This window comes from Ascaphus truei, chromosome 3 (assembly GCF_040206685.1).
Source record: "Ascaphus truei isolate aAscTru1 chromosome 3, aAscTru1.hap1, whole genome shotgun sequence".
Classification (NCBI taxonomy): domain Eukaryota; kingdom Metazoa; phylum Chordata; class Amphibia; order Anura; family Ascaphidae; genus Ascaphus; species Ascaphus truei.
The window spans coordinates 386,789,128-386,809,415 of NC_134485.1; the positions used below are offsets into that span (position 1 = coordinate 386,789,128).

Here is a 20,288-nt window from a genome sequence, read left to right on the forward strand (position 1 = left end):
ATCTTGTTCCTGCTGAGGAATTATATTTCAAGAAGAATAATCCTGCTTTTAAAGCATTGCTCCTCCTGGACAATGCTCCTGGCCATCCCATGTTCCTGGATGACTCGCATCCAAACATTATAGTGGTGTTCTTGTCCCCCAACACCACCTAACTGATCCAGCCTATAGACCAGGGGGTTATTGCTTCTTGCAAGGCCTACTATCTTAGGCAAACATTTGTCCAGGTCTTCAAGGCACCTGAGGAAGGAGAGCCAACCTTAAAAGATTTTTGGAAGGGTTCCAACATTCTCCATGCAGTGAAAAACATTGATGAGGCATGGAATGTGGTGAAAAAAGTCAAATTTAAACTGTGTTTGGCGCAAATTGTGCCCTGATTTTGACTCTAATTTCCCAGGCTTTACTGAGACAGATGCAGAGGTTACTCAAAGAGTTGTGCAAATGGGTAAAGATCTCTAGCTCTTCAGTCAGTGGAGGGATGTCCAACCCAATCAGCAGCTACAGGGAGCTCTACAAGCAGAAAATGAAAGTATCTGTGCAGACTTCCTTAAAGAGCTTCTTCAAGAGGACCAGGTACCTCTATAAACAGATGGAATAGGTAAATCTACTGTGGTAGACATCTATTACATACAGGAAGTGTCCAGTAATGATTCAAATTACATAGCTAACAAAAGTAATTAATGCCGAGTTGAAAACATATAGTAGCTATATTAGACACTACACTTGTAGAAGCCCATCCGGCGTGGTGTATTCATGAACACCACAGAACATTAAAAATGCCGGATGGGACACTAACCTTCTACCTAAAGTATAAGTGCGGCGATTCCCCGTTTGAAAATGCCAAGGGAGACCGCCGTGATCGAGCCTGCACGCTGACCCGTGACGTCACGGAAACGCGCCCACCAAACCCCCCCCCCAGGCACCACTTGTAATACCATCATTCATTACAGAGTGCCAGAGCCTTACAGTTCCTTCCTCCACCCCATTTACTTTGGTGGTGGTATATATTAACCCATTAGGATTTAATACTATTTTAACCATTAAACTTTAGCGTTGTGTGTTTTTTGTGGGTATTCCCATTTTTTATACATTTGACAGTACCTTTGTTTTCTGTAATTTTTTGTTTTTTCTTGAGTGCTAGTCATATGGGGGTCTCTTCCACCTACCTAGGTAAGCGGCATATGTTGTCCAGTTTCTCTTACCCCTGGCACCTTCCTATATTGACTGTTGCAAGAGCCACTCCCTTCCCCCCTTCAAGAGGACCAAATAATCTACTCCATCTAGGACTCCTGGGAGTAGTCCCCCTACATAACCCCCAAGTTCTTCCAAATCACCACAAAAAAAGCCCTTCTAAAGCACCTCAAGATATCACCCAATCCCCTTCTTTCTTCCATCAATAATTTATATTGTACTGTATATAATTATATTTAATACATATAATATTTATACATCATAATTACAGTATGTACTGCATATATTATTGCAGAGTACAATATTCTGAGTCATTTTGTGTTGAAAAGGCCTTCTTGGCCTTGGTCAGGAATGCAACATCAATTTAGAACATTGGAAAATGGGTTTCGCTTTACAACGCTTCACTATCCGAGGCTATTTTCAAGAACGCATTCTGTCGGGTAACTGAGGACCTCCTGCATATATTTAGAAGTTGAAGTGGCTCAGTGAGAACAGACAGTGACATGGAGTTTGAATCAGGGGAACCTGGCTCAATTTGCGGTGTCAGCTTGTCAAGGGTTGATCTACGGCTGGAGTGGATTCCAGTGGCAGCAAGCACAGGGAGCATGGTTGGGGGTCACAAGCAGAGGTCGGAGTCATGCGGCAGATAGCGTGGTCAGGGTTTCAAGCATATTTGTCTCCCGTTTTTTACGGTGGACAGCCAGTCCATCCCGGGCTCATCTCTCCAGAACCAGTGTATGACCAAACGGTGGGAATCTCCCCGGCTTAGGTAGGATTAAAACAATATATAAAAACACCAGAAAGAGAAGAGGCGAATGTCTTGCACGCTCAAAAAATATATATACTAAATATATTTAGACTTTTATAACAATTATTTATTACAAAAAATCACATACATATACAAAATAGATTAATTACCCTTATCTATAAATAATACTTTTTCATAAATCTATAAATACAACCCTTAAATCATGCTGCATGATGCCCTCTACCTACGGAACAGATAAATATACTATATGCACCAAGGAAGATCTCCAAAATGACCTAATAATATATTGAATAGCAAAACATAAAAAACACACTGATTATTGTGGTAAAAAAAAAAAAAAACACAAAGAAAGTTATAGCAGCTGGTAGGGCATATGGTATTCGATAACCGAAATACATGTGAAGTGAGTCGTAAATGCACAATACAATTTCCGGAGTTATATGCACTAAGCACTAGTCACATTAACTATTTTTGGGTGGGCACACTGCCTATAAGATAACTATTTGTTAACCAAAAAGTGTTGATGTGGTTAGCAGGCTTGGCATTATTTGATCAAAGGATGAATACCAAAAGTCTCCTTTTTTCTTATAGGTATTTACACCATACATATATATATTCCCCATTGATTGCTATCCCTAAGGGAGAAGCGCAGGGATTCACTTTTTGTTTAACTATTTGTTAAGTTTATTTATTAATTGTGAAGTGCTTTGAGTCCCGTTGGGAGAAAAGCGCTAGATGAAAAGTTATTATTATTAACATTAGTGACTTTAACTGCTTTTGTCTGACTTACACCCCTGATCATTGTTTCCTTACCTAAATGAACTACAGAAATGGAAAGGTACCAATAAATGTGCTTACCTTATTATTCAGGTGGAGAAAACAAGATAATGCTCTCACAATAACCTCCCACATGCAATCTCTCCATCATACATTCTTGTGTGTGTGTATGTGTGTTCATTATCTAGTTTGATTAAATTGATTACTGCCATAAACTCACTTTGGCCTTTGTAAAGGCTGCATCTTTGTTTTAGCTAGGTGCAGATAGTTTAAATTAGATAATTGCGATTTAACTACAAACAAGGGCTGGACTGTTATATACTTACTGTAAGTAAAATACCCAAACACTGGTCCTCTAAAGCCATCTTCAGAAGCCTGGTTTTTCAATGGAGACAAGAGTGGCTCTAGTTCTTCTACGGTATATAGTCCAGGAATCTCACCTGCATGAAAGACCACACAATGAAAGTTATGCAAGGCATTTTGGGGAGTGACTTCAGTAGGTAGAAGTATGATTGATAGTTCTGGCACCAACACCCTTGAGTATAGAAGGAAACCTCCAATTAGCTTACGGTCCTTCTACCAAGAGAATAGGTTAGGTTTTGGATCTGTTTTAAAATACGAAATATATTTTCTAATAGGGATATATTAATTTTAATTATATAGGTTTAAACCACTGTTGTCGATAAATATAGTAGAGCCTACATGGTACAAAAGAAATATATAATTCTGAAGGCATATATTATTATAGATAGAAAATATAATAATGTTCGACATTTACATTATCGTTGAAATTTTTTATTACGTTTCCATAACAAAACATATTACAAATCAACAAGACCACAAAATACCAGTTTTCAGTGATTACAATATTCCTTTACGTTTAACAGTGCACTAAACCAGTAAATAATATATTAAAATCATATACTTTAGACCAGCGGTGCGCAAACTGTGGGGCGCGACCCCCAGGGGGGACGCGAGACTGCCGACGGGGGGGGGGCGCGGGATTTACAGAGGCCCCGCGCGCTTCCCGAAGGCACTTAAAAGTGCCGGGGGAGCTGCAGCGCCTCTGTAAACCCAATTTACCGTGGCTCCGGCGGCTTCCTCCCTGCGTCGCCATGGCAACGCGGCGTCAAAATGACACTGCGAGGTCATGTGACGTCATTACGCCGGAGCGCGGGTATGTTGGGGTTGGGGGCGCGGGAGTGAGGGGACAGCCGGCAGGGGGGCGCAGGGAAAAAAGTTTGCGCCCCCCTGCTTTAGACAATGACAGATTTAAAATTTAATTTCATTTTTTGTTTGAGTCAGTTCTATCTGCATTGCATCATCTCCCTCTGTACCATTTTTTCCCCCTTAGGCTAAGGCCCCACTGCACGTGCCGGCGTTTAGAGATTGTGTATGATAATCCCATAATCGACCTTATTGTCTTCCATGCTGCGCAAGTGTCTCTTACCAATATATTATCTTTGATCTCTCGCGGCAATGCTCCCCACTTTGTATGTAGTATATCTCTTAGATTCATAGGCCATACCTGCTGCGGCTCTCTCTCTCTCTAAATTTGAGTGGAAACTGTTCTCCAATATACAATTGCCCGCATGCCTTATAACACATGCTAAATTGTAATTTCTGATATAATGGAAATTCTGTCCCCCCCGTTTCTCTGCAGGGTTGTAGCTTTTTAAAATGCTTTTCTGGGTCGCCCTCCTCTCCAAATGAACCTACTAAATGCTCGATTTAATTCTTTGGTATCTGAATCTTTTATTAATAATGGTAACATTTGTAAGGGGTAGAGAATTCTAGCAAAGCTGGCCATTTTGATCAGTTGGCATCTCCCTGACAGGGTCAGTGGGAGGTTCTGCCACCCTTCCAGTTCCTTTATTACCTTCTGAAAAATACTCTTAAATTGTCTACATATACTGTAGTTTTCCCAGGTCTGCTGCAATATTAATACCTAGATATTTTATAGCTTTCCTTGTCCTTTTAAAGGGTAACTTCTCATCCCATGTTACATTATTCTTATTTGTGAGGATTAATATTTCTGTTTTTGTAACATTAACTTTAAACCCTGTGAATTTACCAAATTCCCCAATAGCTTTAAATATGTTGGGCAAGGCCTCCACGGGATTAGACACTATGAGCAGCAGATCGTCCGCAAATAGAGCTAATTTAGCCTCATACTTCCCTATGTTGATTCTCTGAAACTTTCCATACTGTACGTCTCAGATATTCGGCCAAAGGCTCGATAGCTAAATTAAAAAGCAAAGGTGACAGAGGGCACCCCTGTCTCGTACCTCTGTATAATTTAAACTAGGGAGACAGTAAACCCACTGCCATTATTTTAGCTTTTGGATCTGCGTACATTGATTCTATTATCCTAAGGAAGGTCCCTCAATCCCCACTTTTTGCAGTACCTGATACTTCCAGCTTACATTATCAAAAGCCTTTTCGGCATCTATTAATATTATAATATTATTTTTGTTAATTTTTATATTAAATTTGGTCCAGTTTATGGCAGCTAGAACTTTTCTAATATTATTTACCGGATTTCTCCACTTTACAAATCCAGATTGATCTGGGTGGATCAATTTAGTAGGATTGATGCTAGCCTCTCTGCCAGAAAATTTGAGAGTATCTTGGTGTCATGATTTAATAATGAAATTGGTCTATATGATTCTGGATTTAGTGGATTTTTCCCTTCCTTGTGAAGAATCCTTATGAAAGCCATCTTGCCCAGTTCTAAGTATTCTTCAGTTTTTAATATATCTTTGAACGCTTCAAGTGGTAGATCTATTTCCACACTTTAAGTTTTATAGAATTCGGCTGGTGGTGCTTTCCCATTTTGAATTTTTTTTTAAATCGACATCGACTCTGATATTTCTTCTATGGAAATTGCTTGTTTAATCTTTGTTGATCTTCCCTTGTTAATTTAGGCAATTGTAATTTTCCCATGAAGTCCTCCATTACCTCTGCGTTTTCCTCCCCTCTTTCCATATAATTTTTGATAGTATTCTTGAAATGCTAAAGATATTTCTTTGGGTTCAGTTGAGGTTTCCCCATTAGCTTTCTGTATTTTCGTTATATGTTAAGATGTGTAGTTCCTGACTAAATTCCCCATTAGTTTGCCAGCTTTATTCCCATATCTATAAAGATTAAAGTCTCTATATTGCAGTTTTTTAAATTCCTCTCTGTAGCCATATCTCACATATGTATTTAAAAAAAACATATTCCTCTTTTGTGGCCAAAGGTGGTTTTAGTTTAAAGCTCCTGTATGCTTCGCTTAGCTCGTCACTAGCTTTCCTGAATTACGTGTCTATTTCCTTCCTTTTTTTATTTGAAAAGGCCATTATATCTCCCCTTAGCACCGCCTTTGCAGTTTCCCAATACAATTTTCCCTCTTTTTGGTGTGCATTGCTATTGTCTTGAATTGGTACCATTTGTTTAGTAGGAAAGCTTTAAACTCCTAATTGTGATATAGGATATGGAGGTTTCCTACACACTTTTCTTTGTGCTCTTTCTGCCAAATATTTAGCCCTATCCATACTGGAGCATGGTCTGAAATCAAGATGTTTTCAATGGAAACCATGCCCAGGTTAGGGATTTGGTCACAGAACTCCCCTCGATTTTTGGTGGGGTAATCTGACTTTATGATGCTAAGGAGCCTCTCCTTTATCTTTCCCTACTCCTCTGGTGCCTTTTTTTTTTTTTTTTGCAGATTATTGCCTTTTTTGGCTGCGATCTGGCAAAGCCTTCACAGAGCTCAGTCTTCTGCTGCTGCTCTGTCTTGTGCCATACCGGAAGTCTGACATTTACTTTAAAGTAAGTATCTGGATCACCTTCACCATTAAGAACATTCTTAGAGGACTAATTAGCTTATATCCCAGCTGAACTCATTCATAACCCCTTCACCCTACATCTGCATCACTCCAAAGGTGGACATCTGGAAGGGTTCCCCAAGACCTTCTCCCCACAGAACCAGAGTGCTAAGGGTTAACATCTGGGACTGCTTGTTGTGGTGTGTTTAGTCAGCCCCATCCCAGCAGTGTTTATGGCTCTGGACAAAGGAATTTCAAAGCCCAGCTGAATTCATTCAGAACACTTTCAGCCTACATCAGCGTCACTCCATAGATGGACAGCCAAAGGGCAGCCAAAGGATGTCAGCCGTTTGCTGCCCGGTTACTAGGTTGGGTCAAGGCTTCTAACACAACACATTGCAGGCCTATCCTACCTCTTATAACAATGTAAACCTCGTCTGTTACTGTTACCTAGGCCCATAATCGTATATTATCACTAACTGTCCATGAAAGGTCTATAAATTGCATGTATTACCACTGTTAATTTAACCATATATTATCATAGCTTTGTGCCCAGGATATACTTGAAAAAAAGAGGTAATTCTCAATGTATTAATTCCTTGTAAAGCATTTTATATTAAAAATAAATCAATATGGTATAAAAAGCATTGATCAAAATCCATAAAGTACTTCCAGATGTCAGATCTTTGTTGATAATATGACCAATATTCTTTATGGATATTTACACCTTTAAATAACAATGTCTATGAAATTAGTGTACAATAATTATACCTTTAAGTGATCACATACAGAATAATTCATGTGTTTGGAATTTACTTGCCGAGGATGTTCTTTTAACGGATAAAGAGGACTATAATGAAGTTGACAATATCAACTTTAATGGATGACAACTTCAAGAAAAATAGGTTGAGATTGCAGAAATTCAATTTTTATCCTTTTTTTGTGACTTGTATTCAGAAACAAGTGTTTGACCAATTGACCACTGAAACCACTCAAAACATTAGTACTGTCTCACTGCATTCACTATAAAATGTATATAGAAGGCAATTGCAATATGTTTCAAGCAACCCAAGAGTAAAGGAGTGCACCAAAGATCACTAAATAAGGATATTGTGTATATACCCGATGACAGCAGGCTGTTGATCATTTCTAAAAATGTTGGATGGACAAATTGATAGTCCTCAAGCAGCAAAACTACTTGTTGCCCTTCAATGCCAGCCATCTGCATGATCTGAAGAAAGAAATGAGTCAATATATATATCATTGAGCCGGAGAAGCATCACAACTATAATAGTAACTGATGTGCATTTTTGTAAAGCTAGTAGTTCATTGGTAGGATCTTATAGTCACCAAGACCGCTCACAAAATTCGAAACAAAAGTGTAATGAGGACAGTATGTGACACAATGACGATTGTTATGATTGATGGCCCAAGAGGGATTATGCAAAATATAACCACATAAAGTTTACTGTAAGTCTGTTTTTAGTGCTGTATGCAGAGTAATTAATTCAGGATTTACATAAGTCAAATATATATATATATATATATATATATATATATATATATATATATATATGAAAGAAACAGAAATTATAGCGCCAGAGTATTAATAATAATAAACCTTAATAGTGACTAAAGTGATTGAGTGAACTAAACTGTGTAAAATATGCGAAGTGTAGCTATATCTAAAATACACAATCAATGTTAACAAAAATGCATAACACAATAAACTTCACAAAATTATGAAAAAAATGTGTAAGTGCAAAAAATGTAAAAAAAGAGGTAAAGGTCCAACCAGTCCTTTTGATTCAGTCCATGAATATATTAGATAATTGGTGCTGGTATGGGGGTCTCCGGCTGCTCTCAAATTGGATGAACCACATCCAAGGGATACCTAGAAAAGAGAAAAAAGAGAGAGCGCACGCCCCATAGCGTAAAATGGTAGATTTAATGTTAAAAGGGAGGGGAAAGGGGAGGGGGAAAGAAACGCACTCACAAGAGTAAAAATCAATAAAGCGATTTGTGAATGAATCACCACCCTGCACTGCAAACATCCGCAAGTAGAAGCTCCCTCAGGGCTACGTGAAGATGACGCTGCTCACAGGGGGCCAGAGGTGTAGTTTGCCGACTGGAAATCAGTCAATGAGGTCCCAAAGATCGCCTCTCCAACTTGAATGGCCGCGGTATTGATCTCGCGCTCAGTGCGGCCTCGTGCGCAACGTCGTGATGACGTAATGGCGCAATCTGAATACCTTTGAGAAAGTCGCCCTCTGGTGACGAAACGCGTCAGGGATTCCGATTGCGCCATTACGTTGCGCACGCACACGAGGCCGCACTGAGCGCGAGATCAATACTGCGGCCATTCAAGTTGCAGAGGAGATCTCTGGGACTTCATGGACTGATTTCCAGTCGGCGAACTACACCTCTGGCCCCCTGTGAGCAGCGTCATCTTCACGTAGCCCTGAGGGAGCTTCTACTTGCGGACGTTTGCAGTGCAGAGACCGGATGGTGGTGATTCATTCACAAATCGCTTTATTGATTTTTACTCTTGTGAGTGCGTTTCTTTCCCCCTCCCCTTTAACATTAAATCTACCATTTTACGCTATGGGGCATGCGATCTCTCTTTTTTCTCATATATATATATATATATATATCAATCATAGCATTAGAGTAAAACACAGTACATACTCCCAGCAATATTTATTTACAAGATGTTTTGTGTGTGATACATTTAAATAGACAATCATATGCCAATGTGTATTTTTGTGATGTTTAACATTTGAGATAAAAGGGAGAATGACAAACATCTGAATTAATTGCCAACATTGCAGTGTACTATATCTACAGTATATGATTTTAGTACTAGTACTGTACATGATCAAATAGACATACCTGCTTTAGATCATTTTTGAATTGTTTCAGCTCATAGCCTCTAGAGATCTTGGGAGTAAAAAGCACAGCTCCATGCATGTGACTAACTAGAGAAGTGACAGTACGACGACCAACACCACTGCGACCTGCCAGCAGGAGTGAGCCTCCTGGAACACTAAGCACTCGGTCTACTCTGGACATGTAATCCAGTACTTCGTGGAAGAGTAGTATCTCCAGCTCTCTGTTGTCACGACTATACTGAATGGCACCCTAAAAACAATATTACAGTGCTTAATTTACATAAAAACTCTGTAAAAATCTAAATGTAAAGAAAAAAAATAGAGATATAGAGAGATATATATATATATATATAGAGAGAGAGACATACATATATAGCCACAGAACGGTATCATCTATGAGAGAGAGAGAGAGAGAGAGAGAGAGAGAGAGAGAGAGAGAGAGACATACATATATAGCCACAGAACAGTATCATCTATGAGAGAGAGAGAGAGAGAGAGAGAGAGAGAGAGAGAGAGAGAGAGAGAGAGAGAGAGAGAGAGAGAGACATACATATATAGCCACAGAACGGTATCATCTATGAGAGAGAGAGAGAGAGAAAGAGAGAGAGAGAGAGAGACATACATATATAGCCACAGAACGGTATCATCTATGAGAGAGAGAGAGAGAGAGAGAGAGAGAGACATAGAGAGAGACATAGAGAGAGAGAGACATAGAGAGACATAGAGACATAGAGAGACATAGAGACATAGAGAGACATAGAGAGAGAGAGAGACATAGAGAGAGAGAGAGACATAGAGAGAGAGAGAGACATAGAGAGAGAGAGAGAGAGAGAGAGAGAGAGAGACAGAGAGAGAGAGACAGAGAGAGAGAGACAGAGAGAGAGAGACATAGAGAGAGACACATAGAGAGAGACATAGAGAGAGACATAGAGAGAGACATAGAGAGAGACAGAGAGAGAGACAGAGACAGAGAGAGAGAGAGAGAGAGAGAGATTGCAATGTACAATCCATTAAGCAGCAGAATAGGAGATGGATGCACATTATCCCCTGAACACTTTGCAGGACCAATTTAGAATCAAATGAGTTCACAGCAAGATTTTCAGAATTAAATTATCGGTAAATGAAACACTAGAAATGCATAGTTGCACAAAGATTCCACCAACTAAAAATTAAATAACACAACAGTAAAGAGATGACATTCTGTAAACACTGCAAACTTAAGATATTTATCTTGTATTGAAAAGTTGGACAGATACATGTGAACCATCTTTATGAGTAAGCATTTATTCTGCAAATCGCATCAGTACACATAATATCAATTTAAAGACAAGCATGGCAATCTACTGTACTTAACTACTTTTAGATAAATTGGATTAGGTGGCACTATTGATGACCATCAGTATTTTACGAGACAAAAATATCTGTAAATTGTGAACATTGCATTATTTAGCATGCTAGGATTTTACATGACAAACATACTTTCGTATTATTGAATATACAGTTGTTTAGATAAAAACTAAAGGTGTGTCTAGAAGTCATTTTTTAAAGTCATGAAACAAAATAATGCTTTTTGTTTCAGTGTCATTGTTTGTTAGATTTGGTTTTAGTTAAACATTGTTTGAGAATATTAACTACTGTACATTGAAAGCAATGAATGCATATTAAGAATACCACACACCTTTTTAATTACATCTTTGAGATCTGTGGAGTTCAACCTGCCAAGTGGCCGTCCATGAGGGGGTAATGATTGTCCTGGAGCTAGCCGAGCTCCTGACTCAAGCAAAGCTCCCCATGTCACATAAAAGAAATCTAAAATGTAATTAGAACAATATGGATTATACAAAAGAAGATCAACACTTTTCAAAACTGAGGTACTGGGCTAAAAGGTGAAGACTAACTGAGCAACATACAGTACTGTACATAGGGGTTACAATAAACTGAAAGCATTAAGTTAATGTTAATTATTTTATACCATTTTAACAAATGTTTCATATTGAATGGCATGTTTAATTTTTTCCCATGAAAAAGATGGCAAAATAGCTAAGGTCACTGTATATCTAGCTTTCGTTAATTGCTTTTTCAGTGGTCAATCCTTAATGAGGAAAGAATGCAACCGGTACATTAAATAGGATGTTTAACAGCAATAATTCTCCAAAATACAAAACTACTAGAGATAAAATTAGCATAAAAAAGGCAAAAGGAATGTAAAGCTTAGGGAAAAGTCTGTTTTCTTCACTTTTGGACCTTTAAATGGAAGTGCTTCTTGGGACCAGATTAAACCAGTATCAATGATATGTTTAACCCATTTGGTGCCTGAGGAGTCTGCAACACAACATTGCAATGCATTGTAATCCCCCGAGACAGCAAACATGCTAATGTTGCATACCGGATAATTAAAATCCACTAATGAGACATCTAAGTATTGACATTTAAAAAAAAATAGTTTATACACATGGGTGGCTAAAATATGGAAGGGGGTTGTTTCCGCTTGCGCCTTCCTTTTAAGTCATTGTATGTTGTGCATGATCTTCCACAGGTTAAGTATCTACCTACATACAGTGCTCCCCACTGCCACGATATGTCATGTCAGGAAGGAAATAATAGACATACTGTACACATTCCCATTCCTAGTCCCTGTTGCCAAGAAATTAAAAAAAACTGTCAAAATGTCTGCTTACATCATGACTGCATGTTTCTGTTGACTTGTTTACAAAACATTTGTATTTTTTGTGAGTTATATACGACTACCCCTATAAGTAGTTTTCCATAGAATTGAAGCCAAATAAACAGACTTTGTAAGGAACTAAACAGAAATATGCAGCAGATGTTTAGAAACACAATCCTTCAAAAGGAAAAATAAAAACACACATCATCAGTGTTTTCGTTCCCAGGGCAACCCTAAATGGTTCCCTGCAATTTTCAGGTCATTTGAAAATTGTACTAAACGTAACCCTCTCTGCCCGGCTTCTAGGGAGATTACAACGGTGTGCAATATTTGGTAACTCAGCATAGATTACCTTGACTCAGTGTGCTGGATTCAGGTAGTTGGGCGATGAGGTAGCAAGGGTGAAAATGTTGGGTGCCAGGAATTTTTGTAGTACATCAGTATTATTATTATTCACGTCCCCAGGCACAGGGACACATCACACACCTACAACAACGTTGTACTATTTTCTCGTGGTTATTCAAGAACACTGTGCTTCCTTAGATGCCCAATCAATACTAAGAGGGAGGTGTATCTGCTTGGTTACTTACTGAAATTGGACCTGGACACCCCTCCCCCCTGAGGAGTAACGTCCATTATACACTATTTAGACTGGGATTCTGGCCAGTTCTATGCAGGTGAAGATTGTACCCATTTCCAATTTGGGAACTGCCACATTGTAAGGGTTCCAGTCCAGGGTTTCGCTGGAACTTGTCCTTACGTGGCCGTTGTGGCCATCTTGGTTCCTGGCAAACCTCTTCCTGAACTTGGTAATTGTCTGCACCTGTTCCAGGGCTTTAAATAACAGTCAGTTTCTCCCAGCCCAGGCATGGTATTCTATCCCATGTGTTCCTAGACCCAATGAGTTCTTGTTCCTATATACTGGCCCTTTTCTTGTGCATTCCTGTTGCCGACCCCATGCTGTGACCCCCAACCTTGCCCCTCTGCTGCCTGCCTTGACCACAGCCTGTTATCCTGACCTTGCATCTTTGCCGCCTGCCTTGACCTCCCGACTACGATTTACTCTAACAGGACTCTGTCCCCTGGCTCTGGTCGGTGATCATATACCCCTACCTCAGCTCTGCGGGTCCGTTTCCTATCGGAGACAAGCATCATTATACACATAGGCTAAAAAGAATACGTGTACTGATCTGCCGATAGAGCTGATCTGCTGATACCCGGGAACCCTCTGTTGGGGGCCCTATGTAGTGTGTCGATGTCCCCTCTCTGGGATCTGCCTGTTGCCGTTAACCATCTGTGATGGTAGGGGGGTAACCAGCCTCTCAAATAAAGGTTTAAGCCCATATGGTTACCCCATATCTATAATAAGGGTTCAAGAAGAGTCAGCTCTTGAGCCGAGTGTTAAATGCTTAAAATGTAATTGTGTGACAATAGAGATTGTATGTATTATTGCTTTTCCAGGGATGCTAGCAAGCAGGGATTGCTAGGGTATGAGTTTCAAGGGGGGGTTTGCGTAGAAAGTGGTCAGAATGTGTCTAGGTAGTCAGGGTCCAAAGTTGCTGGATACCCCAAAAATGTACCCGAGAATCATGCTAGATTCCCGGATACATATAGGCACATTGTCCCGGCAATATCTCCCCTTGAAAACGCTTGCGCGACTCACCGCTAGTGTTCCCTGCTTAAGCACAGCCCAGAAAGGTAAATGGGTCATAAGGATGCAAGGTGTCCCTGTAACTATAAGGGTCCCTAGGTGAAGGGGGATACCCAGTTAAAGCCCAGGTCACCTAGAACCTAAATAGGGGTTCATGGGTTTGTTCCCTGATTCAGCACAGCCCAGAAAGGTAAATGGGGCATAGGGATGCCAAGTGTCCCTGCAACTATGAGGGGTCCCTAGGTTAAGGGGGGTACCCAGTTAATGCCCAGGTCCCTCAGAACCAGTATAGAGGTTCTGGGGTGCTCCAACCATATATAAGGTTGTGAGGTGATTTTTAAAGTCCAGTCCTAGGTCTATTTTATAGTGTGTGGGGAATATAGACTAATAGAAAATAAAGTGCAACTTTTTATTCTATTCCCCATACCCAGAGACTTAGGACATGTACAGTAACTGTATACTAGCAGGGTGGCTGTTTTTGGGGAGTGTGCAGTGGGTTAATTTATTTCTAAAGTGTGTTGTAATTGAAGCCTGAAGCTTTTTTTTCCCTTTCTCCTGAGGCAGAGTGGGTGTGGTTAGTTAATTGGCTGGCCTAACACACCTGGTGGGTGTCCCTATTTAAACAGAGGATTCTAAAGAATCCTGAGCTTGCGTGTACTGACTGATCTGTGTGTTTGATTTGAAGTGCTGGTTGTTTAAAGTGTGTGCAGTTAGAAGCAGTTTGAACAAGGTATAGAATATTGAAGTACAGTTTACTGTTAGTACTTATAAACTTCATAGTTGCTAGGATGAGCAGGATTGAAAATGCCACTCAATGCACATCTTGCCACATGTATGTGCACTTGGAGCTGCTGTTCCAAGGAGCATACCGCTGTGAGAAGTGTGAACGGGTGGTCTCCTTAGAGTCAGAGATTGCTGATCTGAAGAGACATCTTGCAATATTGAGGGACATTGGCAATCTTGAAAGGGGTTTAGAGCTCACTGAGCAGGCCCTTGCTTCGACTAGTGGTGCAGATGGTGGCGCTGTTAGTGAGGAGCAGGTAGGTAGCTGGGTGACAGTTAGAAGGGGAAGCAGGGGCAATAGGGAGAGGCAGGGCATTTCTGATCTGACCCATCCCAATAAATTTGCCATGTTGAGTGAAGATATTGGGAATGTCGGGGCAAATATGGCAAGGCTAGGGGAGACTAATTCCTCTTGCAGCCAGGGGAATAGTTCCTCCAGCACAGAGGGGACTCAGGATGCTCAGATACAAAGAAAGATTGTGGTGGTAGGGGACTCCATTATTAGGAAGGTAGTGTAACGGATCGGGGGACTCGCGCTTCCTAGCGTGTCCCCGTCACCCCAGGTCCCACAGAGGCCGGCTATCCCTCTTCCCTACGTCCCCACTCTCTCTCCTCCTACTACGCTGCTCTTTCCAACCCCTGAACTCTGGCTCTTGGACATTACCCTCTGAACTCTGGCACCCCGGACTCAGCAAGTATAATGTTAACCGTTACTCACCAGGCCCGGCAACGCAACTTACCACTGTCCGGGCATGCCCTCACTGCTGTGGGTGCGTGTTATACCCTTACCCACCTCAGTACTGGGGACTGGGGACTGGCCAGGTCTGCGGGCATACAGGCGTTACACGTAGATAGGGTAATCTGTTGCCATGACCGCATGAACCGAACAGTTTGTTGTCTCCCGGGTGCGGCACTGTGACAGGGTGAATGAACGTCACCAGCCATATGCCTGGAAAACCTATGTTTAGGCTTGCAATGCAGCAGTGACGAGGTTAAGTTGAGATGGGCTGCTTAATTAGTCTGACCCCAGCTGCATAATCAAGGTGTTAAAACCCCAGGCTGTACACACATGCAAGAGAGCTGGTGAGGAGACAGGACTGAAAATGCTTAAGAGATTACTGCTGTAAGGTCTGTGTTGCAAAGTACATGTGTGATGAACTGTCTGTCTCCTGCATACAAAGAGAAGCTGCCGTATTTTTGTTTTGTCTGCTAAAGAGAAGCTATTTTGTTCTGTCTGCTAAAAAGAAGCTATTTTGTTTTGTCTGCTGAAGAAGCTATTTTCTTTTGTTTGCTGATCAGAAGCTATTTGTTTTTGGTGTGCTGTATGTTTTAGGGCTCAAATAAATAAGCCTTATCCAAAGAACCCGCCTGTGTGGTTGCATGTACCCTGCAACAGGCACATTGCGGATCGGGTAGACAGATTGTTGGGGGGGCTGGGATTGACACGGTGGTCTTGGTACATGTTGGCACCAATGACAAAGTTAGAGAAAGATGGAGAGTCCTAAAAAATGATTACAGGGATCTAGGCCAAAAGCTTAAGGCAAGGCCCTCCACGGTAGTATTTTCTGATATACTACCAGTGCCATGCGCTACCGCAGGGAGAAAGTCAGAGATCAGGGAGGTTAATGCATGGCTAAGAAAGTGGTGCAGGAAGGAGGGGTTTGGGTTTTAGAGCACTGGGACTCCTTTTCTGAGAGGTGCCATCTATATTCTAGGGACGGATTGCACCTCAATGAAGAGGGATCTTCTGTGCTAGGGGAGAGAATGCTAGAAAGGTTGGAGGAGATTTACACCTAGATGGAGGGGGGAGGGGAATGAAACAGATAATGAATGATAATGTGTATTTTATAGGGAGTACTCCATATAGATTTATAAAGTTAAGTTGTTTCTCTGTTGTTCACCCCATATATGCCCCATCTATATTGGATGAATGCCAAGTATGTGTTCAGATGGCAGTTCCTGTAAAAGCAGGAAGTCTGGACACATACGCAATTTCACATTGTGCTATCTCAACATTCAGTTTCTCAAGTCTCGAGTCAGAATTTATGACTTCATTAAAAGACAGACTGTTGTGACTTTTAGATAAAGAGTTAGTGTCAGAATATGGGAAGTAAGTTTTCTGCACGTATACTTGCTCGCTTGCTTAGCTATATAACCCCTGATGTAACCAAGAATAAACTGGGGGAAGTATTTGACAAAGCCTGTGTCTGACTCAATTACTTTCTCCGCCGAGCACTCGTTCTTTCCCTGTTCAGCACCTTAGAGGGTCTTGGCCTCTCGAGAGGGTCTTCCGAGTTGAAGGGGAAGGTCCATACTAACGGAGTATAGGACAAATTTACAATAAACTAAATGGAATAGAGGAGGAGACAAGGTGTTATGGAGGTAGAATGGGGTCAAGTGCGACTTTGACAAGCAGCGAGTCACCCATAGCAAATACAAATAATACTAGAAAACTTCTAAAAACTAAACCAAGTGGGCGCAAAAAGGAAGGAGCAGATAAGATAATAGTACAGGCTGAAAAAAACTTAAATGCATGCTTGCTAATGCAAGAAGCCTGACAGATAAAATGGGGGAGCTTGAATTAATAGCTGCAAGGGAGCAGTATGACATCATAGGCATTACTGAAACATGGTGGGATGAAACTCACGACTGGACAGTTAATTTAGAGGGTTATTCCATTTTTCGGAACGATCGAACAAGTAGAAGGGGAGGTTGAGTATGTTTATATGTTAAACCGGATCTAAAACCTATTATAAGGGATGATGTTTATGAAGGGCATGATGAAAATGTAGAGACTTTGTGGATAGAAATTAGCAGTGGAGGTAAAAGTATAAAGAAAATGTTTGTGGGAATATGCTATAAACCACCAAATATCTGCGAGATTGAGGAAGCTAAAATACTTTTGCAAATGGAGAAGGCATCAAAACTGGGTCATGTTTGCATAATGGGGGATTTTAATTATCCAGACATATACTGGGGCAATGAGATTAGCATTACAACAAAAGGAACAGGTTTTGGGGGGTGCTTAAAGACAGTTATATGACTCAAATTATTGTGGAACCAACCAGGAGAGGGGCAGTACTGGATTTGGTCATAGCAAACAATGTAGACGTAATAACAAATATTCAAGTCCTGGAACATTTGGGTAACAGTGATCATAACATGGTCTCATTTGATATAAATTATCAAAAAAACAGATTACTTGGGTTCAACAAATACCTTAAAGTTTAGAAAGGCAGATTTTAATAAACTGAGGGCTAATCTACAAGTAATACACTGGGATGATGTTTTTGCAGGGAAAAATGTAGAAGATAAATGGGCAGTCTTTAAAACATTGCTAGAAAAGCACACTCATCAGTGTATACCCTTGGGTAATAAGTATAAAAGAATTAAGTCAAAACCAATGTGGCTAAATAAACAGGTAGGGGAGGAAATGGACAAGAAGAGGAAGGCGTTTAGATTATTTAAGTCAGAAGGGACGGGGACATCGTATCAGAATTATAAGGAATGCGACAAAAATTGCAAAAGGGCAATTCAATTAGCGAAAACGGATAATGAAAAAAGGATTGCAATAGAAAGTAAGGTCAACGCTAAAATGTTCTTTAAGTAACTTAATAACAAAAAATGAGAAGAAAATATAGGACCCTTTCAGTGTGAGATGGGTGGACAGATGACTGGAATTAAGGAAAAAGCAGAGTTATTAAACAAATTCTTTGCCTCTGTGTTTACCAGGGAAGAATCAAGTTCAATAGTAGTGCTGCAGGAGGAAGCCACAACCTCCATATTAATGTACAATTGGTTAACTGAGGAAGAAATTCATAAGCGACTTGAAAAAATTAAAGTAAATAAGTCACCTGGCCCCGATGGCATACATCCAAGAGTTCTCAAGGAGTTAAGCTCAGTAATACCCAACCATTATATTTAATATTCAAGGACTCAATTTCCACAGGCTCAGTACCACAAGATTGGCGTAAAGCAGATGTGGTGCCTATACTTAAAAAGGGAGCTAGATCACAACTGGGGAATTACAGACCTGTAAGCCTGAATTCAATATTAGGGAAACTACTTGAAGGTTTAATACGGGATAATATTCAGGAATACCTAATGGAAAATAAAATTATTAGTAATAGTCAGCATGGATTTATGAAGGATAGATCATGCCAAACTAACCTTATTTGTTTCTTTGAGGAGGTAAGTAGGAATTTAGACCAGGGTAATGCAGTTGATGTGATCTACTTAGATTTTGCAAAGGCTTTTGATACGGTTTCACACAAGAGGTTGGTGTACAAAATAAAGCAGCTTTCAAAAGAACTATTCATCCCACGGGCAGTACAAAGGACTCGGGCCATCCCTTAAGGCTGGAGGAAAGGAGATTTCACCAGCAACAAAGGAAAGGGTTATTTACAGTAAGGGCAGTTAAAATGTTGAATTCATTACCCATGGAGACTGTGATGGCAGATACAATAGATTTTTTCAAAAAAAGGTTGGACATCTTTTTAGATAGGAAAGGTATACAGGGATATACCAAATAAGTATACATGGGAAATATGTTGATCCAGGGATTAATTTGATTGCCAATTCTTGGAGTCAGGAAGGAATTTAATTTTCCCCTTACGAGACATCATTGGATTATATGACTCTGGGGGTTTTTGTTTGCCTTCCTCTGGATCAATAAGTAAGTAAGTATGGATAAAGTATCTGTTGTCTAAATTTAGCATAGATTGAACTTGATGGATGTACGTCTTTTTTCAACCTCATCTACTATGTAACTATGTAATTATGTATATTTTATTAATAGCTGTTTAATATGGTATGTACTGTTGTGCACGGTGTTATGAGCTGGGACTTTCAGAACCAATGTTCTGCCTGAGCCACTGGGCTACCAACTTGGTGCCAGTATGTCTACTCAGACATCGAACATAAAAGCCACAGAGGATGCCAGAGGTGTGAAGAACATTTGGGCAGGAGGGCTGAGCTCAAGTACCCACATCCTGGAATGAATGGAAGTATCTGGACTATCATTTGCCCCACCAGACTTGGAGGAGCCTAACCCAGTGGGTGACGTCTGAATAACAACTGGCTAAGGTGGCAAACTTGTGAATGCCCTTGGCCGATTCAGAATCCCTGCTTGCCGGCTTCAGCAGACTGGCATCGCTCTGATTGGCTAGTAGGAAAGTCCCCACGCTGTGATTGGTTGTAGAGTTTTGTGAATGAGTTCCAAAATAGTATAAGAAATTTGAAACGACCAAAAGATGCTCTTGGAGAACTATCAAGAGCCCAGCTTCAGAAAATTCAAGTCAAAATATTTTCCAACTTTTTGGGACCAAGTTCTCAAAAACGAACGTATCGGTCATGGCTGGGATTTCAAGCCGATTTTATTTCCAAGACGTTTGGAGCCAAGTCCCGGTCAAGTGATTTCAAGTCCTCCGGAGAGAAGGGAGCGGAACTTCATTCCAATTTGGGTTCCAGGGCATTTTGGGCTTAGTCCTGGTCAACTAAAGACTCTTGTTTAACGTGCCAAATTGCTAGGAAAGTCTAGTTTTTTACCCCAGGTCCCAAGTAAGTGTGTCTCTTCTTATGTAGTTTGTGTTCCATTGTGTTACAATTTATTTCACTGTACCTGTTTTGCCCAATGTATGATCCTGGTAAAAAGGTGTAAATGCCTGGTCTCGGGTGACAGGCTATTGGTATCCCAACAAAGAAAGGCACTGTCCCTATTTATAAACCCAAAAAATAAGGGGGTTAGGGGGCTGGC

The 20,288-nt window shown here is 40.5% G+C and overlaps 1 protein-coding gene across 6 annotated transcripts in view; it reads right to left on the minus strand.

Moving 5' to 3' along the window:
• DYNC2H1 (dynein cytoplasmic 2 heavy chain 1) overlaps nt 1-20,288 on the minus strand; it is a 631,818-nt gene that overhangs the window by 479,375 nt on the left and 132,155 nt on the right. For all 6 annotated transcript variants that reach the window (XM_075592400.1, XM_075592399.1, XM_075592403.1 and 3 more), the window contains exons 48-51: nt 11,113-11,243; nt 9,436-9,684; nt 7,666-7,774; nt 3,061-3,174 (exon numbers count right to left, since the gene is read on the minus strand). In XM_075592400.1, the coding sequence (XP_075448515.1) occupies nt 3,061-3,174; nt 7,666-7,774; nt 9,436-9,684; nt 11,113-11,243 (603 nt within the window). The remainder of the gene's footprint in view (nt 1-3,060; nt 3,175-7,665; nt 7,775-9,435; nt 9,685-11,112; nt 11,244-20,288) is intronic.